Genomic DNA, 25,325 nt, shown 5'->3' with positions numbered 1-25,325 from the left:
TGGAGCTAGGATAACAGGTGTTTGGGGTAGGAATCGGGGAGGGGAGATGAATTCCCCACTGAGCTGTGTGTCCTCTGGCAACTCTCAACCTCTCTGGGCCTCCTTGCCTCTGCCTTTTTTTTTGTTTTGTTTTGGTTTTGGTTTTGGTTTGGTTTTTTGGTTTTTTTAATATTTTTTTATTTTATTGTTTAAGGTATTACAAATAATAGTACATATGTCTCCCCCCACCCCCCCGCCACTGGTCTCCCCCCTAACTCCTGGCACTTGCTCTCGTCCCGTCGCCGTCAGTGTCTTGCATCTGTTGGTTGTGCTTATATGTGTGCATACAAGTCCTTCATTGAACAGACTGTCAAACTACAGCGGGAAGGTGGGGGGAGGGTGGGTAAGAGATCAACCAAAGGGAAGTCCTTTCAAAAAGCACCTGCCTGTGATTGCAGAACCCAGCTGTCACTTCCCTAACCTTTGTCCCTGCCCCTGAGGCTGTTATCACTTTCTCAGCCTCCCTTATCTCTCCCTAATGGGGGTGTGGGAGGCAAAGACAGTTGTGAGTGGGGCCTCCCTCCCTGGGGAAAGGAGTGATGTCAGCCCTCTGAGTCAGGAGCAGCCCTGGTGGTGGGAGTAGAGTGGGCTGCAAACACACATTCCACCCTCCACAACCAAACATATTTACCTGGTGCTCTGTGCCAGGCTTTGTGCCGGGAGCTGATGACAGACACACAGGCAACCCAGGGCCCGCTCTCGCAGTTACTTCCTGGGTAGCCTCCCTCCTACCCAGCAGGACATCTCACCAGTCCCAGCCCAGACAGTGTGGGAGCCGCTGTGCCTCCTCCTAACCTGCCTCTCCACTTTCGTGCAGGCCACCCAAGCTCACACCTTCTCTGTAGCCCAAGAAGGAGCAGTTTCCTCCCCCTGCTGCCGCTCAGTCTAAGAGCACCCATCTCTGGAGACTGTCACCTGTCTAGGTCCCCTCCCTGTGACAGGTCTAGAGGCGATGGAATGATTGGATGAAGTGGGGCACCCAACTGGGCACCCAACGTGGGTCAGGCTGGGTGCTGAGCAATAGAAAAGATACAGGGGTGAAGAGAACACAGTTGCTGCCCTTGAGGAGCCCCCATACAAAGGTAGGACTTTCTATGGTTATATAGGCAACACTTAATTGAGCACTCACTGTAGGGCAGACAGGAGCCTATACACTTTCCATGCAATAACACCTTTCGTCTCCATTCTCAATATGCTCCCTTTGCCTCTTTCCAGATCCACTCACCTGCCCCAGATCCATTCACCAATCTCCTTGACCCTGGTAGGCTGCTCCCTTGTTCTCTGGCTTCCAGCTGGGTTGGCCAAAGAGAGACCCCATCAGGAGGTCTGGGAGGGAGAGAGGGCCAGTATTTCTTCCCGCTCCCTCCCCGTTTCTGCACTGGATGTCTCCTTCCACATGATCTCTCCACCGTTCCCCAACTCTATCACCCAGTCACCACTTCTCCCTCCTGTGTCTCCAGCTCTCCACAGGATGTCCACCTGGTCCTGATTTTCCCAGGACCATCCTGCGTTAGCACTGAAAGTCCCACATCCCAGAAATCCTCTCAGCCTGGACAAACCAGACGGTAGCCTCCCCAGCTCTAAGGTGGCAATGGCTTCCCAGCGCTACCAGCCTCTGGCCTCTGCATCCTATGCTTGTTCCCTTAGCCATGCCCACACCTCTGTAAATAATCCTTTTATTAAAGTCTATTTAACTGAACTATTTTGGGTGAATTTGTTTGCTTTTGAAATCCTGAATGTTACCATCCCCACAGGGCCCTCTTAGTATTATTAATGTCTTTTCACAGATGAGGAAACTGAAGCACAGGGAGAGGTTAAGTAACTTGGTCAAAGTTACACCACTAGTAAATGGCAGAGCTGGGATCCAAGCTCACCCACTCATGTCTCCCTCACAGAGGGCTGACAAGCCTCCTTCTTGGATACTTTTGATGGAGAGACCCATGGATCTGAAAAAAAGGCTGACCTCTCTCTCTTATTAGCCTGGACCTCTGGGCAGGCTTTGGAGTTGACCCAGATGGAGAGGGAGAAGATGGGAGGAGCAGTGCAAGAGCCAAGACAACTGCTGAGGTAGCACCTGGCCCCGATGTCCATTCTCCTGGCTTCCTGCAAAAGAGGGAAGGAGGAGAAACTTCCAGGCTCATGTTCAGACAGGCCCATGGGTGGGATAGAGCCAAGAGGTAAGGGGGATGGGCATAGTTCCATTCCTAAGTCCCCAGGATGGCAACGGTGCAGCCAGGCTGTGCTGGAAACAGGAAGTGTCTGGTGGGTTCAGACACAGAGAGCTGGGAAGGTTTCCAGGAGGAGAAGAATCTGGTCCAAACTTGGGGAAAAGAAGCAGGATGAAGGGAGGCTGTCCTGAATCAGAAATGGAGCCTATCCTGGAGGATTAACCAGGGAACAAGCTACAAGAGATGCTAAAACATCAGAGAGTATCCTGGGGGGCTGGAAGGAAGCCTCTGATAAGCTGATTGGGGTGAGAAGTGAGATGCCCATAGGATATAACCTGAACAGCCTAAATATTTCACAGATTGCGTTTTGTGGAGAGTGGGCTGGGCAGTGGCACACCTTCTTTTTTGCTGGGTGTGCAAGCCTGGAGGCCTAGCTGAACTGCTGGAAGGAGTGACAGAGACATGCACATTGCCACAGGGAACCTTTGATCCTGCCCTTCAGCCTCTCCTCGAAATGCCCTTGGAACACATATTGAAGGCTATTGCTCAGCATCACTGCTGAATTATTAACCTGACTGGGGCACCCCTGTCCAAGAGGAAGGCCAGATTAAAGCTCAGAGATGAAGAAGAAAGTGAGGTGCCCGACGCCAGTTATGCGCATGCGTGGAAGCATCGGGTCGCCGATTGGAGGCCAGGCTCGTCCAAAACAGAGGAAGCCAGATATTAATAACATTTTGAAAGCTGGAAATGATGTTTCGATCTCTCTCTCCCTCTCACTTCCTCTCTGAAATCAATAAAAATATATTAAAAAAAGAATTCTGGGAAAGCAGAAACAATTCAGGGAGAATGATAAAAAAAAAAAAAAAAAAAAAAAAAAAAAACAGAGGAAGCCTGCGAAATCTACGCCAGAGCAGCAAACATGTTCAAAATGGCCAAAAACTGGAGTGCTGCCGGAAACGCCTTCTGCCAGGCAGCCCAGCTGCATCTGCAGCTTCAGAACAAGCACGACGCCGCTACCTGCTTCGTGGACACCGGCAACGCGTTCAAGAAAGCTGACCCCCAAGAGGCCATTAACTGTTTGATGAGAGCAATCGAGATCTACACAGACATGGGCCGCTTCACCATCGCAGCCAAGCACCACATCTCCATCGCTGAGATCTACGAGACGGAGCTGGTGGACACCGAGAAGGCCATGGCGCACTACGAGCAGTCTGCAGACTACTACAAGAGCGAGGAGTCCAACAGCTCAGCCAACAAGTGTCTGTTGAAGGTGGCTGGTTACGCCGCGCAGCTGGAGCAGTATCAGAAGGCCGTTGACATCTACGAACTGGTGGGGACCACCGCCATGGACAGCCCCCTCCTCAAGTACAGCGCCAAGGACCACTTCTTCAAGGCGGCCCTCTGCCACTTCTGTCTCGACATGCTCAACGCCAAGCTTGCTGTCCAGAGGTACGAGGAGCTGTTCCCCGCTTTCTCCGACTCCCGGGAGTGCAAGCTGATGAAGAAATTGCTAGACGCCCATGAAGAGCAGAACGTGGACAGCTACACCGAGGCGGTGAAGGAGTTCGACTCCATCTCCCGGCTGGACCAGTGGCTGACCACCATGCTGCTGCGCATCAAGAAGACCATCCAGGGCGAGGAGCAGGACCTGCGCTAAGCCCCGCCCCTGGCACCTGTCTTCCAGCCTCTCTGCTTTCCCCAGCGGCCCCTCCAAACACTGTGTGAGCCCCGAGAGGTGGCCCAAGACCTGGCTGGGACCTTCCCTCCCTTCCCCCCAGGAGTCTCGCAGGCCACAGTGCAGGCTCCACACTGCCTCGGGGCCCTGGAGGCCGGCCTGCTGGCTAGACAGTCACCCTCTGTTCTCGCACCCCTCGTCCCTCCCCGGCCCATTTATTTAAGCCCCAAAGAGACCCTTTTCCACCCCGAAGCACAGAATCTGTGGCATAGACCGATCAGCTGTGGGTGCTCCCAGGGGGTGAGGTCAGCATCTGACCCTCCATCGCCTGACCGGCTGGGGCTGGAGCGCGAGGTTGGTTTCTGTCTCCCCACTTCTGTCCCCCAGCCAAGCGCTGAGCACATGTAGCAGCAGCTGAGATTTGCTCTCTGCTGTGGGGGGAGTTCCCCCTCCCCCCAGCGCTGGGAGCCTCCCAGCCTCCTGCAGCCCAGCCTCCCAGGAGAGACCCCAGGCCCTGGAGCAGGGGGTCAACCTGCACCCGCCCCACATCTGCTCCTGCCATTGTGCTCTGAGGTTTTGTTGGTGGGAAGCTGCAGCTGGCCCCCCAAAGAAAATAAAAAACAACACTTTTGCAAAAAAAAAAAACCACACAAAAAACAAAAACAAACCAAAAAAAAATAAAGCTCAGAGATGAAAGGTGGGGGTGAGATGACAAGACTCAGCTTTGCCACCTTGGGTAGAGCTGGAGCTAGGGTATAAGAAGGAAGGGATTAGAAGAGACAAGACACAAAAGGGCCTCACCACCCATCTCTCAACCCAGGGTGTCTGAGTTAGCCATAGGAGGCTGGCCTCTGGCACTGGAGCCAAGGGCTCTGAGAAGGAAGACCTGGTTCTCATGGGTGGGAGGGGTTATGCTGGACACATCAGAAGCAGATGTCTCCAGAGCCACTAGGAGGGCAGGATGGTTTGGTCTTGCTTGCCAGAGTAGCCCCAGTCGTGGAACAGTGGCTCAAGTGTGGTTTGTACCCAATACAATTTGTGGGAGGGAATGGAGAGGTAAGGAGAGGAAGGAAAACTCTTCCCCAGAGTGAATTGGGGCTGCTTCATTTCATAGAAAAGCTAGAGAAATGGAGGCTCAGAAGCAGATGGGTAGGACAAGGGCAGGTGCCTCTCGGTATAGACTCTAGAGCAGCCGTGGGCAAACTACAGCCCACAGGCCGGATCCGGCCCGTTTGAAATGAATAAAACTTAAAAAAAGAAAGACCGTACCCTTTTATGTAATGATGTTTACTTTGAATTTATATTAATTCACACAAACACTCCATCCATGCTTTGTTCTGGCCCTCCGGTCCAGTTTAAGAACCCATTGTGGCCCTCGAGTCAAAAAGTTTGCCCACCCCTGCTCTAGGGTCTGGTCGGTGGCCCTCAGACCTCTCTCCTCCCCTCAAAGGACAATACTTGGGTGATATGCAGACTGGCCAAGCCAAACCCAGAGTTTTCCTGGCTCAGCTTAGAGGCCATGGAGAGAGGAGAAGATGAGGCTGGCTAGCTGGAGGATGGAGCAGTATGCACTGGGCAAGCAGCAGACAAATTAGACAAATCGCTAGGCAAGACCAGGCCAGCACTCAGAACAGCAGGCAGACATGACTTTATTAATTTTTGCAGCATCCCCTGTGGGCAGTGGACACACAACTGGCCATGCAGGGATGGGATGATGGGGTAGGGGTAGGGCTGAGAATGTTCAGGAAGGCAGGAAAGCAAGTGGCTGCCACGGTACTCAGTATGTAATGGACGTCTTAAGACTTGATTCGACAGTCTTCTTCAGGATGGTGCGGCCGCTGGAGCCAGAGCCAGAGCCAGAGCTGGACACAGAGCAGGACCCCATCACAGGGCCCTGTCCAGAGCCCAGGATGATGTTGGAGCCTCCAGTCACGACACTGGAGCAGCTGGACCCACCTCCGAGTCCACAAGTTCCTCCAGACAGGATGGCACTGCCTCCCCCCACGGCTGCAAGAAATACACCAGTGTCACAGTAGGGTCCTCGGCTCCCCATGGGGATCCCTCCCTGAAACTCCCCTGATACTCACAGATGGTGACCTGGCTGGTCCATTCCCCAGACATCCTGGGGGAGAAAGAACAAGAGAGGAACTGCTGAGAAAGGTGCAAGAATGCCTCTTGGAGCAGCTCACCTACTTTCTCAGCAGATAAAGTCCATGGTCCCCAATTTAAAACCCCTCCCAGCAGAAAGGGTTGCCCTCAGTGGTTTAGAATGTGAGGAAATCTCTCAGGATTCCCCTCACAAGGAAAGCTCTGTGTTGGCATTCCATCCTTCACCATCACCTTTCCCCACAAGAAACATATCCCCAGGTCCTCTGACTGGCCCCACCTGCACTCCTCGCTCTCCAGCAGCCTGCGGTAGGTGGCAATCTCCACATCCAGGGCCAGTTTTGTGCTCATGAGCTCCTGGTACTGTCTCAGCAGCCGGGCCATGTTCTGCTTGGAGGTTCTCAGAGCGGCCTCCAGCTCGGTCACCTTGGCCTGAGCATCCTTGAGAGCCAGCTCCCCACGCTGCTCGGCATGCGCGATGGCAGCCTCCAGGTTGGCATTCTGGGATGGATGTAGACATGAGGGAGGAAATGGCAGTAAGCAAAACACAGCCTCCCAAAGCACTTACTACAGATAAAACTTGAAGGCTAGGGTGCAGCATAATCACATGAGCTCAAAAGTATCCTTGGCCCCTCCCAAGGCTCTTATTCTACGGAAGAGTATGGCCTCTTCTGCTTCCTTAACTCCCATAATGGGTTGAATATTGTCCCCCAAAACTCTCAGGTCCACCAAGAACTTCAGAATGTGCTCTTAATTGGAAATAGGGTTTTTTGCAGATGTAATTAGTTAAGGATCTCAAGGTGACATCATATGGTATTTCAAGTGAGTCCTGAACCTAACGACTGGTGTTCCTAGAAAAAGATGAGGGGGCACGGGCACAGAGAGAAGGCACCACATGAAGATGGAGGCTGACACTGGAGTGATGTGGCTACAAAACCAGGAATGCCAAGGAATTGCCAGAGCCACCAGTAGGCAGAGGCACGGAAGGATTCCAGCTGGCTCCTTCAGAGGGAGCATGGCCCTGCTGACTCTGATTTCTGTGCTTGCAGAAGTCCAGGCTCATCTCCAGATTGAGAGAATAAGTTTTTGTTGTTTCAAGACACCAACCTTGTGGTACATTGTTACAGCAGCCACAAGAAACTAACCCACCCTTTCCCACCTCAAGTGATCACTCCTGCTTCTTCCCTCTGCCAAGCCTCTTCCTGTCCTGTTCCGATCATTACCTACAAGGCTCATCTTGTTGGCCACCACGGCCCTGGATATTTTGGGAGCAGCCCCATTTCAAATATTTTGTCCTATTTTCAGAGTTTATCAAACTATGTACCTCCATTTTTAGTTTGAAAAATACACTCTCTGTACTTTTCTCTCCAATCCCACAGAAAACTCTTAGATGAAGATCCCTATCTAATTGGCCATCCAGCTGATTGGCCCTCATGTTTGGTTCGGAATGAAGGCATTCCCTAAAGGTTCTCATTATTCTTTCCCACACAAGCACCCTGTGGATGGGGAGCATCATCTCCATTCTACAGATGAGGAAACTGAGGCTCAGAAAGGTGAGTGTCAGAGTCAGGACCCTACCTAAAGCTGAAGTCCAGTCCACCACTCTAACTGTAACCCTCAGGGCTCTGCCTGGAGCCTGGCACAGGGGGTCCCAATTCATCAGGCTTGTGTGCATGAAGAGGAGTAGTAATGGGAGCGGGGGGAGTCATATCCCTAAGGAGGGTTCAAGCCTTTGGTGGGAGGAGCTCTGGTTTCCAGACATGGGGACGTAGTTCCACCCTAAGTTCTGGCAGCTGGGCTTTGAGACTCCCCGTATTCATGTCATCTGGGCGAACTTAGTTTAGAAAGCAGGTTTCTGGGCTCCATCCTTAGAGACCCTGATTCCCTCTGTCTGACAGGAGGCACAGGGAACTATTTTAACAGGCAACCCAGGGAATCCAAAGCAAGGAATCCAAACTTAAGGGCAAAGCACGACGGCAGCAAATTAAGTAACAGGTCCTGCATCACACTCCAAAGAAGAGCAGGTAAGGATGGTTGGAGTCCGAGTCTGGGCTTTGAGTGATCTGTACTCTAAGGATTTTCCCCTGAGGGCCCTGCTGGCAATGGATGGGTCATGTGCAACTTGGGAGTCAAGCCAAAGTTCTTAGAGGAAACTGCCTGACTCTGTGGTCTCAGTTCTCAACGCTCTGTTGACCCCAAAACCGATTCTTCAGATTTGGGGAAAGTGAATACAAAGACACTTGAAAACTTAAGAACTGGAAATCCTTTGCATCTAGAAATGAATTCTCCAAGAGGAATAGGAAACCACCTCCCTGCCCTTGCCATCCTCTCCCTCCATCCCTCTCACTCCTCCCCACACCAGGCACCAACAGCATTACCTCCTAAGGAGGGCTCAGCCCCCCACTCTACTGCCCATGTTGCCTGCTCCCTGAGGTCCTGGCTATCACCCTCCCTAAAGGGAACCAGGAAATTCACTGCATGGCCTTAGAGGCCCTGCTGGGCTTGATGCATCAAAGTCAAAAGGAGGGATAAGAAAAGAGATAAATTAACCCTCTCCCCAAGGAGCCTAAAGCAAGATGTACACCTGGACGTGGAATCCAGCACAAGCAGAGCCACCTGGAGTTGTTCAATGCAGAGCTCATGCAGCTAGAATGCATAAGAGGAAGGCTGAAGTACCCTTAAATGGAGCTTGAGGTTCTCTCTACCCCAAATTACATCGAGTCCAGCCAGTTATCAAGGTTCACACCAGCCCAGCGGTGACCACGGCACAAAGGCAAGAGGTAGGGCTCGGGGAGCTCTGGGACCCTCACCTGCTTCTTGAGGTCCTCAATCTGTCTCTGCAGTCTCTGGATTGCCTGCTGCAGCTGAGAGATCTGAACTTTGATTTCCTTCATGCTGTCCCCATGGAGCTGGGCAGATGCCTGCAGCTCCTGGTACTGAGGGGGACAGAGGTGACCATGAGTTGAGAGGACCTTCACCTTTGACGCCAAGACCCATGACCCCCATCCGTTGCTTCCTCACGTCCTCATTTGGTACATGGGTTAATACTGAGACCAGGACATGGTGGGATGCGCTTGCAGAAGTCCAGGCTCATCTCCCACAGGTTTCCTGCATTGCCTCCCTCCCGGAGAATGGAGATGGTCATGCCCACCCAGCTCTGGAGCTTGAGAAAGGTTATCAGAACTGCCCAATGGACCGAGGTGGACAACCCCCCTATTGTATGGGCATGAAGACCCAGTCTTTTCCAGCATGGTACTGCCCCTGGCCCTGGCACCTTGGTCTGGTACAGCGTCTCAGCCTCGGCCTTGCTGGTCTGGGTGATCTCCTCATACCGGGCCCGGACCTCAGCGATGATGTCACTGAAGTCCAGGCAGCGGTTGTTATCCATGGACAGCACCACGGACATGTCGCCGGCCTGGGTCTGCAGCTGGCCCAGCTCCTGCCAGGAAGACTGACTCAGTGTCCACTTGCCCCAGCTCCCTTTCCCCTTGGAGCCCCGGGGAAGGTGGGCAAGAGACCTGACTCTCTGCCCACACTCCGTCAGTGGGCAGCCCTCATTCACGCTGGGTGGCACTGAGCACTCCCTGCCTTCTGTGGGGCTGTCTCCTTGTCTGAAATGAGGGCTGTAGGAGGTGGTCTCAATGACTCTTGAAGCTTGGGACTTTTTTATATTGATCTTAGGTAAAGAGAAACATCGACCTGCTGTTCCATCCTCTGATGCACTCTTTGGTTGATTCTTTTTTTTTTTTTTTTTTAATATATTTTATTGATTTTTCACAGAGAGGAAGGGAGAGGGATAGAGAGCTAGGAACATCGATGAGAGAGAAACATCGACCAGCTGCCTCCTGCACATCCCCCACTGGGGATGTGCCTGCAACCCAGGCACATGCCCTTGACCGGAATCGAACCCGGGACCCTTCAGTCCGCAGGCCGACGCTCCATCCACTGAGCCAAACCGGTTTGGCCTTTGGTTGATTCTTGTATGTGCCCTGACTGGGGATCAAACCTACAACCTTGGTGTATGGGGACAATTTCTAACCGAGTACCCAGCCAGGGCGTGCAGCTTGGAATTTAAAGGAAAATGTCCTGCAAGGCCTGAAATCATCTGGTCCCCATCGCTCTTCTGACCTCTTATCACCTGACCTCCCTCTCACTCCAGCTGTTCCAGCCACACGGCCTCCTTGCATTTCCTCAGACACCAGCACACAGGGCGGGGGGCCACTCCCTCACCCTGGGATCCAGGATTCCTACCTTCAGGAAGGTTATCAGAACTGCCCAATGGACCGAGGATAACTTCCTCACCTCCTTCAAATCTTTGCTCAGATTTTATCTTCTATATCAGGCCACCCTGACCACCCCATCTGAAATTGTAACCTGCCCTACCCCCCACATTCCCAATCCTCCTTTCCCTGTTCTAATTTTCCTTTTTTCCGTGGCATTTATCACCTTCTAACATACTTATTTACTAAGTCTGTCATTCATTGTCCATCTCCCAGTAGAAAGCAAGCTTTGTGACTTTGGGTGGGTTATTCACTGGTGTGTCCCCAGAACCTAGCAATCCACATAGTAACTTCTCAGTAATTGTCAAACGACTGAATGACCAGAGTCTAGGTCACCCTAACTAGGCTTCACCCCACCTGGCCACTCCCACAGTGGCCACAGGGAGGCTGCCCACTCCACCCCCTCCCTCACTACCACCTGCCCTCAGAGACCACCACTTCCGCCACTGGCAGATCCTCACTTCTTCATACAGACGCCTCAAGAAGCAGGTGTGCTTTCTCAGGGACTCCAGCTTGCCTTCCAACTCCATCTTGCTGAGGAAAACCTCATCCACATCCTGGGGGAGGGAGACAGAAACCATGTATCCCTACTTCCTCTCTGTGACCCCACTCTGGCTGGCGGGCCCGGGAGTTCTGTTCACAAACTGTCCAATATCCACCCGCAGCCATCTCCAGACACCCGCTTCTTCCTTCTCCAGCCCCACCCTGTGCTTTTGTCTAACATTGACCCACACCACCTTCAGGAAGCCTTCCCTGATTAATCCCAACCAGTTCTGCTTCTTCTACTTCCCCCCACCCTCTCTCACAGTGACACCCAAAACACATCACATGATCCTTCTATTGCAGTGGTTCTCAACCTTCCTAATGCTGCGACCCTTTAATACAGTTCCTCATGTTGTGGTGACCCCCAATTTCATTGTTACAAATTGAACATAATTAAAGCATAGTGATTAATCACAAAAACAATATGTAATTATATATGTGTTTTCCGATGGTCTTACTCGACCCCTGTGAAAGGGTCGTTCAACCCCCAAAGGGGTCGCGACCCACAGGTTGAGAACCGTTCTATCGACTCTTGTCTTGGGGTCCCTATGTCTAAGTAGATGTCCCACTTTCCTGAGGGACCCCGGCAGGCAGCGTATTCTTCATGAGGATCTCCCACCCTCTGCCCTCCCAACCCAGGACTGGGCTCTGGACTTTGGGTGCTCAGGATGCAAATGGGGCAGCTGACACTCCCCCTCACCTTTTTGAGAACCACAAAGTCATTCTCCACCGTGGCCCGCTTGTGGGCCTCCTGTTCATACCTGCCAGGTAAAAGCAGAGAGATACTGCGCTCAGAGCCGATGTGCTTCCTCCAAGTACGACCTCCGTGTAGAGGCCACTCTTGCCTGTAGATGCTCCAAAGCAGGACACACAACCTGCCTGTGTCTCTACCCTTCCTATCAGGAAGTCTTTGTCACATCCTGGTTATGTCCTCTATTCTTGCAGCCCATGTCCCCTTAGTGACATAGGCCGCTCTTCTTCACATTTACAAGGCACACACAACTTTTCTCACCACTCACAATGATGGGGCCTGAAGCAGGCAGTTTGGATTTTATCAGAAAGATTCTACAAATCATCTTGCCCGAGTCATAGATGATTAGGTGGCCAAGCAGACCTAACACCTAGGTCTCCTGTCCCCAACCTTGGGTCCCTTCCAAGGCCCACTCCACCTCACATCCCACCTTCCTAACAGCCCTGGGAGGGAAGAAGGGCAGGTGACATCTTCCCAGTTTTCAGATATAGAAACTGAGGCTGGGCTAGGTAAAACGCCTTGCTCAAGGCCACACAGCTGTCCTTTGCCCACAGCCACTGAACCCAAGCCTCCTGTTAGTCCAAGGTTCTCTCCACACCACCAGGTGACTTTGGTGGGAACCCAGAACCATAGCTGAGCTGTGAATCATGCCACGGGCCTGGGGATGGTCCCACAAAATAAATTCCCTTCCACCCCTGATACCAGAGAGCATCTGAGTCACTTTAGCCTACAGCCTGCTCAACAGGAATTTCTCAAGAAAAAAACCCATTGAGGCATTATTTAAATAAGCCCCTCCCAGCGCTGGCCAGAAACCTGGGCCTGGGAGCTGGGGCCTGTTGGCTCTCAGATCTGGGCAGCAGGGGCAGCAGGGGCAGCAGGGGCAGCAGGCTACTTACCTGCAGTAGGTGGGGCACACTGAGAGTCAGCGTGAATGAGATGCAGAGGAGCTAAAGGGAAGCCCAGTGGGAGGGGGGGGCGGGGGGGGGGAGCCGGCAGGGGAAGGCCTCAGCTAACAGCTACCATCCAGCTCTCTGAGACCCCACCCAGTTCCCATGGGGAACTTCGGTCTACCTACTTGGCCTTGTACTCCTCCTCCTGGTCCTGGCAGGACTTCAGCTCAGCATCCAGAGTCCCTCGTTGTCTCTGGAGCTCCTCCAGCCACTTCCTGAGCCGGCCCAGGTAGTCCTCGAAGAAAGACTCCAGGCCCCGAGGGCTGTCACTCACCCCCAGCTGCTGCAGCAAGTGCCACTTGGTCTCCAGGACCTTGTTCTGCTGCTCCAGGAACCGCACCTGCACATAAGCAGAGGGTCCCTGAGGCCTCTGTGGGACTTCCTGGGCAGAGCCTCTGGAGCATGAAGCCTCAGGGACCCTGTAGTCAGTCTACCTTCCCCTGCCCCACAACCCAGCCTGGGCAGGGGCAGCCTCAAGACTCTGAGCACATCAACACGATCAGAAGGATTAACAGGGAAGGGTCTCCCCACTGCTGGCTGGCAGCTTTCTGCTGCAAGGCCCCAGCCATGGGACTGCAGGGCCTCCGCATAACCAGGGAGACTCCAATTAGAGGGACTTCTTGGTTGCAGAGGTAGATTAGGAAAGTGGTAGACCAGACGTCCCCATCCCCAAATCCATCGGGAACTTCCTCCTGGGGTGCACTGAGGCAGGGCTTAGTTGAGTTGACCCTCACCTTGTCAATGAAGGAAGCAAACTGGTTGTTGAGGGTTCTGATCTCTTGGGTCTCCTGAGTCCTCACCACTTGGAACTGGGGGTCAATATCAATCTTCAATGGGGTCAGCAGATCCTGGTTGATGGTCACTTCCTGGATGCCCCCTGGAGGGCACAGGGAAAGCCCAGGCCCACCACTCCCCACCCCAAACCGCATCCCTGGCCTTCCCCCTGACCCCCAGGCCATTCCACGGGAGCCTCCTCGGCATCCCCCGAAGGAATTGAGGCTCCTGCTGCTGAAGCTACCCCTGCCTCGGCTTCTGGAGCCAGCAGAACAGGCTGAGCGAGCACTGAAGCCCCTCTGGGCCCCGCCGGGGGAAAGAGACATGGCAGAGACTTGCAGTCACAGCAGCACACAGGCAGAGGAGAGTCAAAATGTGTGGTTCCTGCCCTGAGGCCCTGGCACAAGACTTTTATCCCCTCCCGTGCCTGGGCTGGGCCTTGGAGAGCAAGATGTTCTTGGCCTGACTGTGTCTGTCACTGTCTCCAGCTGACCTGTCTGACACACCTGGAGAATAAGTGCCCGGCACGTGCAGAGCCCCAGGAAGGAGACCCAGGCCCTGAGGGAGAGCTGGGCCTGTCCCCAAGACAAGGAAGTAGCCAGAGGCCTGGACTTCAGTACTGGGGATGGGGAGCAATGGCCCTGAGCAAAATCACTGAGGGTCAGTCAAGGAAGACTTCCTGGAAAAGGACACAGGGAAGAAAGGAAGGACATTCAAGGGGGAAAAGGGTGGAGGTGGTCAGACAGAGAACCTGAATGCCTTGGAGATGTTAGACAGAGGTAAGTGGAGCTTCTCAAGGAAAAATCTACCTATAAGAGCTGGAGAAGGAAGGCACTTTGCAGCACTGAGAGGCCAGGACGTGTTACTGTCAGGGTTGACTAAAAAATACTTCAGGGTTTGGAAACGAAACAGAAAAACAGGGTGTCCAAGTCCCTCCTCTTGCCCAACCCAGCAATCATCCATGAGGCACCACCCCACTCAAACAGGGCATCTCCATCCAGGATCACGGCCAATGGAGCATGAGCCCAGCCTGTGTCCCTTCCACAAACACCCAGGGCCAGCCCCTCTCCAAGTCAAGCACCGCATTGTCAGGTTACAGATCAGAGGCACCCAGGCTATGAAATAAAATGCGTTTAGAAACATGCTGCCTTGGGGAGCTGGGAGCAGAAACAGGAGCTTGGGGTTCCCCATGGGATAGATACTGTCTCTGCCCTGACAATCTGCTAAGTGGAGGAACCCCAGAGCGCGTCTAACATTGAGTGGGGGACCTCCTCTGTGGCAGAACCCCTGGAAGGAGGCATCCAACCCCCACCCTCACCACTAAGGCTCCTCCACTGCTGGTGAGCAGTATCAGGCAGCTCTGGTTGTTTAGAAATTTCTAAACTTTCTTCTGTACATGGCTAGAGAGTTATTCCTCCCTGTCCCCCCCCCCCCCCCCCCCCCACACACACACACACCTCCTTTTCTAGAGCCTGGTGTACTCCAAAGCTACAATACTGGAGCCTTTGATAATGCAACTCAAAGCGAGGTCAAAGAGAGACTCGGCATAATACACACTCAAGACCAAGACATGAGGAAGTCAGTCCTAGCGGTGCCAACCATCCCGGAGATACTCCACCCCTCCCCCAGCCAGACAAGGGGAGCAGGTCACCCTGCCCTCCAGAGGATTAGAAGCCCCTTCCTCTTTCCGCTACATGAATCTGAACCACAGATGACCTCAGGGGAATCCGAGGCCAGGCCTTCAATGGGAAGAGCAAAGGAGATCAAGGGACTGAGTGAGCAAAAGAAGAGAAGAGGAGAAAAGACCCAAGTATGGGATCCAGATGCACCAGGCAGAGGGAGGCAGGCAGGAGAGGGGGCCATCTAGAAAGAGACCCTGGAACATGGGTTGAATTGTATTGAGGACCCACCTCCAAGCCCTAACTCCCAGGACCAGTTTGCAGAGGCAAAGAGGGCCAGGTGCCTTTCTCCTGGGTCCCACAAATATGCCTGAGAATGATCTCCATGGACTGGACTGGACCACTCCTACCACCCCTCCCCCGACCCTGGTATTAAAAAGGGGAAGACTGCTCAGTGGTTGAGATCATGGTTCGATTCCCCGTCAGGGCACATGCCCAGGTTGCGGGCTCGATCCCCAGTGGGGGCCGTGCAGGAGGCAGCTGATCAATGATTCTCTGTCATCACTGCTGTTTCTATCTTTCTCTTCCTCTCCCTTCCTCTCTGAAATCAATTTTTTTTTTAAGTTGAAGACAGAGCTCACATACTTGAGATGGGACCAAATCCACCTCCTTGGAACTTCCCCATACTTGAAATATTATTGAATATTCGAGCCCAAGTGAGCTTCAAGGTCCAATGTCCTCATTTTACACTTAAAGACTTTGAGGTCCCATTGGCTGTAGGGCGGGGTGCAGACTGTGCACCCTTGAGTAACCTAAGCGATTGCACCAGGTGACCTCTAAGCCTGCTCTGACCCAGTGCTCTGTGGTCTGAGTAACTTGCCTAAGGTCACCCACACAGCTGATGAGGCTGGATCCAGGACCCCCAGCCAGCACAGACCACTGCCCACCAAACCTTTGACCAGTACTCCACTTGTCTGTCTTGTCCACCAGTCTATCTAGCTCAGGGTCTGGCATACACTGGGCACCAGTAAGCACTTGTTTTAGGAGATGAGTTCTTACTCGTGGAGGGACCTTCTTAAATGCCCAGGTTCTCAAATGCTGCTGTCACATGTGTTTCCCCCGGTAGAAAAAAATTACGCAGTGATGCAGAGAAGGACCAAATTGTTTGGAGATTTGAATGCTCGGCCCCTCAGTCTGAGTTATCTGTTCCTGCACACCAGAGTACACTAGGGATCCCAATCTATGCAGCAGCAAAGGTGCAAAGGGCTCAAACCCTGGACTTAATATTAAGCCTGGCAAATACAAAGGCTCTAATGGGTTCTATCTATGGGGTTATATTCCTGCTCCAGGTTAACCATTCTCACCACACCTGGAGCTCTGCAGTCCCTGCCACCTTATCCTGCCTTAGGGAAAGCCTCTGGCCAGCCCAGCTCATTGTAGCTCCCCATAGCCCCTGTCTCTCACTGCATTTCTCATGGCATCCCCTAAGTTCCCCCTAAGTGGCCCCTAAGTGCCCCCTGGCCACAGCTACAACTCCCCGGCCTCTCTCTCTCTAACTGCTCTCAAGCTTGTTCTGCTTATGTGATAGAGTTTTTCACCCAAAAGCCATTTATTCACATTTATTCACTCAACAAAATATGGTTGAGCACCTACTACGTGCAGGGCCTGTGCTGAGAGTTAGGAATTTAGCAGAGAGGAAGGCCCAGCCCTGGCACCAAGAAAGCCTAGAGCCTAGTGGAGAAAGAGACACTGAAAAGGTAATTAGACAAGTATTTAATTGCAATTACGATAAGGAAAAATAAGTATAGGGCATGAAAGAGGCCTAGCCTAGTTTATCCCTTAATTCATTCTCAAGGATGCCAGGAACACGCTTGCCTCAGGGCCTTTGCACGGTTGTTTCCTCTTCCCGGCATGCTCGTCCCTGGATACCCATGTAGCTGAAAGTCACCCTCCCTGTCTGCCCTCAACCAAAATTGCAACACTGAGGCCATCCCCCCTCAGATCCCCCTCCCTGCTTGCTCGCTTTCTGCTTTGCGCTATCGCTTCCTAACATACCATGTGTTTTACTTACGCCAGTCTCCCTGCACTAGAATGTGAGCTCCACGAAGGAGAGATTTTGTCTCTTTCCTCACTTCTGTGTCCTCTACACTTGGAGTGGCACCTGGCTAGTCAGTGCTCAATAAGTATTTCTTAACTGAATGAATTCCCATTCAATTTCCTCCTGTTTTCCTCCTATCTTTCAACCTCTGGAGATCCTGTGACTCTTAATTCTGTTCTCCAAAGCGTTAATCACTCCCCACCCACCCACCCAAGGTTGGGAGATGCATACATTTAAGAAATATGGTCGTGTGTATATGGTGTGTATGTGTGTGTGTGTGTGTGTGTGTGTGTGCGCGCGCGCGCGCGCGCTCGCGCGTGCTGTCTGCCTCCCGTCTCCAACCACCGTCAGCCCAGTGACTTCCCCCGATTTAGGCACCATGGAGCCATCCCTCAGCTCAGCCTTTGCAGCCAAGAAATACATGCCAGCTTCTGGCCCAGAATATTCCAAATATCCCAAACTTCAGTCATTCTCATTTAATCCTCACCATCATGCCCTATATAATTCCGTAAGACCTGTTATGTACTTAATATTTTTCTTTAAATCAAATCGTATCCTGCCCCCCAGCAATAATGTTCTTGAAATTGTGACAGTTGTGTGCAAGTTCTAAATTTTCTAATGTATATTCAAATAAAAGGTAACTATTAAAATGTAAACTGCTTGTCCATGTGCCGACGGCTTACACTGCACCCTCTAGGAAACAGAGGTCAATCCAACCCTGTCTTTGCTGCACCAAAGCCAGTGAGGGCAGGAATAGAGCAGCACCCTTCCTGCCAGGTGGGCCCATTTCTAGCCTCCTCATAATTGTACTTCTCTTGGCCTGCAGGGCAGGAGAGAGGAGGGAGCCATAAAAGCCCCCTCACTCTGTCCAGGTCAGGAGAGCACTCACTCCAGCACCCTCTGCGCTGGTGCCCTCCTGCCTGCTGGGCTGGGAGCAAGTAGCCCCTGCCCTCCTCACTGCACTGGCCAGGGCGTGTGGTGGCACCAACCAGAGAACGGGCTCGTTGCCACAAGAAAGAGATGCCCACAGGCAAGCCAAGCGGCTACCCCTACAGCTCCTCCACGGCCCAGGAAATGAGACCCCAAAATTCACAGGCAGCACGTTCCCAAGACAGAGGCCTTGAAGAAGGGTTTTCGGCGTTTCACCTGGGAGTTCAGAATGTAAATGTACGGCTCCAAGTTTCAGGTTGAGGATGGAAGAGGGGATGATGCCCAACTCTAGCTTTGGGATACAGTCAGACCCTGCCTAACGACAGGGGTTCGTTCTGAGAAATACGTCGTAGGTCATTTGTCATTGTGTGAACCTCTCAGAATGCACTTACACAAACTACATGGTGCAGCCTACTGCACACCTAGGCTATATGGTGTCGCCTACGGCTCCTAGGCTACAAGCCCGTATAGCATGGGGCTGTGCTGAATACTGTAGGCAATTGTACCACAGTGGTATTTGTGTATCTACATATAACTAAACATAGGAAAGGTGCAGTAAAATACGGGGTAAAAGATAACCCACACAGGGCCCTCACCGTGAATGGAGCTGGCAGGACAGGAGGCTGCGCTGGGTGAGGCAGTGAGTGGGGGAATGTGAGGGCCTGGGACATTACTGTCCACTACTTAGACTTCATAAACACTGTACACTTAGGCTGCACCAAGTTTAATTTTCAATTGTACTACAGCATCATGAAAGCTAGATCACTAGGCAACAGGAATTTTCAGCTCCATTATCTTATGGGACCAATCTGTACATGCAGTCCGTTTTTTACTAAACTATCATGTGACACATGGCTGTCATAACCCATTTACATGTGTAACATGATGGTGTTTTACATTCAGAATGTTGAGGACCCTCTGAGGGCCATCACTGAGCCGGGCCTAGATCTTCCATCTTCTTTAAGCCTCCCAACAATCTGAGAAGTGGGTATCATTGTTTTCACTCCACAGACACAGAAACAAAAACAATTGCCCAAGATCTCGAAGATAAAAAGGGGCCACGTCAGGCTGAGAACTCAGATCTTCTAGCTTATCCTGCAGTCTCGCGGGAACACCACAGCATCCCCCAAGACTGTTTTTTTTAAACCTCACCCCAGGATATGTTTTGTTATGTGTTTTTTCATTGATGAGAGAGAGAGAGAGAGAGAGAGAGAGAGAGAGAACATTGATGGGAAAGAGAAACATTGAACTGTTGCCTCACACACACCCCCCAACTGGGGTCAAACCCACAACCTGGGTATGGGCCCTGACTGGAATCCAGCCCATGACCCTTCAGTGCATGAAATGATGCTCTAACCACTGGGCACACTGGCCAGGCCCCCAAGACTGCTTTGTGCAATATGTATCTGTCCGTTTTTCCTTAGTCAGCAGAGAACTGGAAGCTTCCCCCATGCTGATGCTGGGAGAGAGCTCAGAGGGGATTCGCTGGGCTCCCTGGCTGGGCTTCCTGGCTGCTATGTAGCTGCTGGATCTCTCTGTTTTGTAGTGTTTGCCATTTTCTGGGTGTAAACGACTCTCACCAAGGCTAATTTTAAGCCATTAGTGTGATGTCACTAACTGTAGTGACTGTCATTGACTGCAGTGATGTCACTGGCCGCAGAGTAAGGAAGAAGTGAACATAGTCAGGGACCCCAAATTTGTAGGGCTGGCTCCAACACATACTGGTGGGAAGAGTTGGGGGGCCTTCCTGTGGAGAGGAAACTGTCCCAGACTGGGGAGTCAGGGACACACATTGGGAGCAAACTGAGGATGCCTTGGAGAGGGAAGAGGGCTAGGCTAAGAGGGAGGAGGGAAGTGCTCAGATCAGAAAACCTGAGCTGAGAGTCCAGACTTGCCCATCCAGGGCTCAGCACGCAGCGACTGACACTCTGACCCAATCAGGTTCAGCCAGTTGGATGCCCTGCTGCTAGCAACTGCTCTTGATGTGCAAATATTTATGAGGCATGTTACCAAGCACAGCTTCCCAACACCCCAGAGGGTGAAGGCCCATGGGGCAAGTTCTAGGGCAAAGTTCTGAGGATTCCCACAAGCCCAGGAAAGTAAGGTCAAGGCCCCGACCGGAACTCTGGGACTGGGTGATGGGGTGGGGGATTACCTCGACCAGCTCCTTACTCCTCAGCTCCTCTCACCGGCCTCCCTCCCATGGCCTTCTGAAGATGTGCCCTGGGCATGGAGGATGGGGGGTTGGAGATTAATCTTCTGCCCCCGTCCCCAAGGAACTTCAGTCTGAGAAAATAGTATTTTCAAAACCATGGAGACAGCCCTAACCAGTTTGGCTCAGTGGATAGAGCGTCGGCCTGCGGGCTCATGGGTCCCAGGTTCGATTCCGGTCAAGGGCATGTACCTTGGTTGCGGGCACATCCCCAGTAGGGAGTGTGCAGGAGGCAGCTGATCAATGTTTCTCTCTCATCGATGTTTCTAACTCTCCCTTCCTCTCTGTAAAATATCAATAAAATATTTTTTTTTTAAAACCATGGAGACACAGACCAATTCAGACCATGTGCCTGCCCTTGGGGAATATAGACTCTAGTTGAGAAGACCACAAAAAAACACAGCTAGAGAGCAACACAACAGCAAAAACACCCACACGTGCAGAACCTGCCAGTCACTGTAGAATGTCAGAGCAGAGAGACCTAAGCGGTCATCTTGTCCAACATCCTTATTTCAGAGTATAAGAAACTGAGGCCCAGAGAGGGAAAGCAACCTGCTCAGGGCACACAGCAAGGATGAGGCAAGAATCCCCTAAGCCAAGACTCATTTCAGAGAGCCAAGAGACTAAGATAGAGACCCACAGATGAGGACCCCAAACCCTCACCTACCCACCCCCACCATCCCAACAAGTGCTATCATCCACCTATAACTTTTACTAGACACTTCTCAGCGCCAAGTGCTGTGCTGGGTGCTTGAGAAACAACTATTTCCCTCCAGGTAGAAATGGAGTGCACCTGCACCTGCTGCCCCCGGGAAAGGAGACTGGCTCTTTGACCTCCCTGACCTGTTCCAGACTTAGTACTAGCAGGAAGTTCTCGAGTCTAACCTCACTCCTTCCTGCTGCAACATCAGCCCAGTTTCAGCCCAGTTTCTCTTGGCCCCAGAGGCCTGCTTGCTGGCCTGGCCTGGCAGGTGGGAAGGGTGCCCGGGCTGCCCAGGGCCTTCTCCTGGCTCCTGAGTCAGCTTGTCCATTGTTTCGACAACTGCCTGCTCAGGTGGCGTGAAAGCACAGGGAGAGCTGTGCCAGCAGAAGCTTGTGGGGGGAGGGGTCAGAGAGAGAAGAGGACGAGCAGGAAGATATGGAGGAGAAAGAAAGCCACCCACTGATCAGCTTCTTAAAGTCTATGCTGTTGGGTTTTTTTGTTTGTTTGTTTGTTTGTTTGTTTTTAAATATATTTTATTGATTTTTTTACAGAGAGGAAGGGAGAGAGATAGAGAGTTAGAAACATCGATGAGAGAGAAACATCGATCAGCTGCCTCCTGCACACCCTCTACTGAGGATGTGCTCGCAACCAAGGTACATGCCCTTGACCTAAATCGAACCTGGAACCCTTTAGTCAGCAGGCCGATGCTCTATCCACTGAGCCAAACTGTTTAGGGCAATGCTGTTGTTTTAAAGATGTGGAGGAAGACCATTCTAAAGTTTATGACATTTCCTTTTCCTTATACTAATAATACAAAGTCATTGTTGAAAATGTTAAAACAACAGGTAAGAAAATAAAACTAGAAAAAAATAAAACTGTTCCAAATTACTACCACCTAGAAGTGGTCACTACTGACATTTTGGTGTGTAATCTTCCAGACTTTTCCATATGTAAATATATTTCATTATTCATTCAACCATATTTATTGGATGCTTTCAATGTGCCAGATATTGTTCTAACTCTAGGGATAAAGCACTAAACAAAACAGTTAAAAATGCATGCCCTTAGCCCTGGCTGAGTGGCTCAGTTAGTTGGAGTGTCATCCCACACACCAAAAGGCCACGGGTTCAATTCCCAGTCAAGGTATATACCTAGGTTTCGGGTTTGATCTGCAGTGTGCACATGGGAGGCAACCGATAGATGCTTCCCTTTCACATCAATGTTTCTCTCTCTCTCTCCCTACCTCTTTCTCTAAAATCAATTTTTTAAAAAATGTATCATCGGTAAGAATTTTTTTAATTCATGCCCTTGTGAAGTTTATACTTCATGCTTATGTGTATGTGTAGTCAGCCCTCCATATTCACAGTTCCACATCTGCAGATTAACCAACCTTGACACTTAGCATTTACATTGTATTGGGTATTATAAGTAATCTAGAGATGATTGAAAGTATAGGAAAAGATGTGCATAGCTTATATGCAAATTCTATGCCATTTTATATCAGGGGCTTGAGCATCCATGGATTTTGGTATCTTGTGGGGGGGAGGAGGGGAACCAATCCCCTGCAGATACCGAGAGACAATTATATATTCATGAGTGGGGGGGGGCCTCTCAGCCCAGCCTGCACCCTCTCCAATCCGGGACCCCTCGGGGGATGTCCAACTGCTGGTCAGGCCTAAACTAGCAGTCGGACATCCCTCTCACAATCTGGGACCGCTTGCTCCTAACTGCTCACCTGCCTGCCTACCTGATCACCCCTAACTGCCCCCCCCACCAGCCTGGTCTCCCCCAACTACCCTCCCCACTGGCCTGGTCACCCCCAACCTTGCCAGCCTAGTCACCCCACGCAGCCTGCTGTTCAGTCATTTGGTTGTCCCTCACTAATCCCCCTGCCAGCCTTGTCACCCCACACAGCCTGCTATTTGGTCGTTACTGTTACTATGACAACATCCCAGACAATTTGCATATTCCTCTATTATTAGTATAGATATCTAGTATATTCTACAGTAGTGAGCACCATTTATTCATATAAATGTGTATTTCCCAGAAATGGGATCATATTATACATATGGATTTATAGCCAGTTTTTCCCAGTCTGTGTCAATAAATACACCCTTAGATTATTGTGAATGGTTCAGAATTATTTCCTTTTGTGGATTCTTGGGGCTTTTCATCAAGTCCAGTGTCTGATTTCTTTCCCACAAGAGACATGAACCTTGCTCCAGAAGCCCCCTGTGAACACGCATGCATGTGCACGCTCACACACACACACACACACACGCACACACACGAGCATGCATGCACACATCGTAGACCCTGGGAGCCAGCCGCTGGATCACCGAACAGTGTAGTCTAGTCCAATCCTTGTCCCAGCCATCTTTCTCGTATTTCCCAGGGCACAGACCCATTCCCTGCATTCCCTCTGAGGCAGGAGCAGTAGCCTGGCTTCTCTCACTCTTGACTCCCCCTGCAGGCGGCTGGGGCTCTCGCAACTGGAATGGGGCCTGGGAGCCACGTGGCAGGAGCTATCTGGCAGCAATACCTGGAACAGAGCGGGGCTGGTCATGGTCTCCCTGACGTCCTTTCTTTGCCACCAACTCCCTGGTGCCTGATGGGGGTATAACGCCCCCAGATGGGGACCTAAAGCACCGGTGATTCCTGGGCGTTTTTCTGGACTTTAAAAGTTCAGAGTACATGGACTCCCTGGAAGCTAGCTCCTGAGATACTGGAGGTGCCTTGGGCAGGGCACAAAAGTGAGGCTGAAATCAGGTTAAGAGCTTGGGTCAGACTGATCAAGGTTCGGATGCTGTCTCCACTACTGACTAGCTGTGTGACCTCCAGCGACTGACAACCTCTCTGTGTGTCCACAGTCCAGACTATAAGAGGATAATTCCTATTTCATAGCATTGCTATGAATGTCAGACAAGATGATACATGCAGAGTGCTCCAAACAGTGCTTAGCACAGGGTCGTGTCCACCAACTAATAACTTTTATTATTATTATCTTCTGAGCCTGCCCTCGCCAACCAGGCCTGGCCCAAGAAAGGGTGACTTTTCTGGGACTTTTCTTGCTATCACTGTCATCGGAGGACAATCATACCTTCAGACCTCCCGGGGCAAGAGAGAGAGAGAGTTAGAGACATGTTTGAATGTGGATAGGTGTGTGAATACCTGTGGGGAGTGTGTTGAATGGGGCTTGTGGGGGGATGAATGAGAATGTGCCTGTAGGAGGAGCAGGTGCTCATGTAGGACCTTCTATGTGGGCACACAAGTAAAAGGGTAGTGGCTGTCAAAGTATAGTTTGCATGCAAACATGTAACTAGCTGTGTAGCATGACAGTGGGAGTGTGAATGTACAACTTCTGTGAATGTGTATCAAGAAGACAGTTGTATACATCGGTGGGTGAGGGTGTATGTGAGACAGAGGGGGTACGAGGTGTGAGTGTGCAGTGGGGTTGTGTTAGGAATGTGTAAAGTTACATGTGTGCATGGAGGTTGTGTGTGAATGTCCACATTCCCCAGCCCCACCCCGGGCACACATCTCTTGGAGGGGGAATCCATCGGAGACACAATTCCCCATCCTGGGGGGACAGTGCCATGACTTGACGTGGAAGAGCCTTGATGTTTTTCTCTCTTCAAAGCTTTCGAGTTTCCTGGAGAAAAGCCTCAACAGAGCCCAGCCTTAACCCCGCCTCGCTGATCGAAACTCAGGAGAGGAAACAAAGGCCAGACAGCCCCGCCCTACACCCCCACCCACCCCCGCCTGGGAATGCACCCACAGCTCTCCCCCGCCTCCCACTCGCTGCTCTGCTGAAGCTCACACCCTCTCCCTGCTCTCCCCACCCTTCAGAGGGCACCTGGCAGCTGCCAGCCCCCAACAGCAAGCATAAGCCCCTCTCAGACTCTGAGAGCACTTTGCCTACCTGCTCAGGCAGGCCCTGACCTGGGGGCAGTGGCAACTCCCTGCCGGAGGGGACCTAAGGCTGGGGGCAGAAGGGGGGCAGCTTCAAAGCCCACAACCAACCCCCTCCCAGGCAACAGGCACTCCACCCCACCCTGCATCTCCAAAGAAGGCAAAATCATGACAGAGGACTGGGTGGGAAAGATGTCTCAGAGAGAAGGGCCACTGGAGGCAGGAATTGGACATGCAAGGGGTTCTTCCTTTCATTTGGGGGTTCTAGAGAAGACCTCTCTTCCCAGAAGCTGTCTCAGTGGTTAATACTATTACATGTAGCGAGAATAATTATCACAGTGCACAACTACTACCTGTTGTACCTCTAATTAACCCATTTCTAGATGGGGAGACTGAGGCTCAGTAAGGTTAAACGAGTGGTGGCAGAGCCAGGACTTAAACCCAGACCTGTCTGTAAAGCCTGGACCCTTTCTCCGGTCTGTGCCCACATCTGCCTGTCTGTTCACAGCTGGAATGGGCACCTCTGCTCTTCTCCTCCACCAGGGAGATGGGGGATCTAAAGGAA

The 25,325-nt window shown here is 51.8% G+C and overlaps 1 protein-coding gene and 1 pseudogene across 1 annotated transcript; one reads left to right on the top strand and one right to left on the bottom strand.

Moving 5' to 3' along the window:
* The first annotated feature begins 3,090 nt into the window (after positions 1-3,090).
* Positions 3,091-4,200, top strand: LOC139005505 (alpha-soluble NSF attachment protein pseudogene; annotated as a pseudogene).
* A 1,322-nt stretch (positions 4,201-5,522) lies between these two features.
* Positions 5,523-13,658, bottom strand: KRT78 (keratin 78). The gene is made up of 9 exons (XM_070407740.1): positions 13,247-13,658; positions 12,638-12,852; positions 11,512-11,572; positions 10,730-10,825; positions 9,263-9,427; positions 8,799-8,924; positions 6,269-6,489; positions 5,970-6,004; positions 5,523-5,889 (listed from the first exon to the last, which is right to left on the bottom strand). The coding sequence occupies exons 1-9, from the start codon at positions 13,610-13,612 to the stop codon at positions 5,660-5,662; spliced, it is 1,515 nt and encodes a 504-aa protein (XP_070263841.1). The 5' UTR covers positions 13,613-13,658; the 3' UTR covers positions 5,523-5,659.
* Between the last annotated feature and the right edge of the window lie 11,667 nt (positions 13,659-25,325).

The sequence above is a fragment of the Myotis yumanensis genome, unplaced genomic scaffold (genome assembly GCF_028538775.1).
Source record: "Myotis yumanensis isolate MYYU_CA2020_CCGP unplaced genomic scaffold, mMyoYum1.0.hap1 SCAF_3, whole genome shotgun sequence".
NCBI classification, from domain to species: Eukaryota; Metazoa; Chordata; class Mammalia; order Chiroptera; family Vespertilionidae; genus Myotis; species Myotis yumanensis.
Note: the sequence above shows the minus strand (reverse complement) of the source record. Positions and strands in the feature narration are given on the sequence as shown.

Excerpts from the sequence above, each read along its gene's own strand:
- KRT78 (XM_070407740.1), bottom strand. The coding sequence starts at position 13,612 with ATGTCTCTTTCCCCCGGCGGGGCCCAGAGGGGCTTCAGTGCTCGCTCA. Across the intron at positions 11,573-12,637 it reads GAGGAGGAGTACAAGGCCAA|GTATGAACAGGAGGCCCACA; the intron begins GTAGGTAGACCG and ends TTTACCTGGCAG. Across the intron at positions 10,826-11,511 it reads ACTTTGTGGTTCTCAAAAAG|GATGTGGATGAGGTTTTCCT; the intron begins GTGAGGGGGAGT and ends TCCCTCCCCCAG.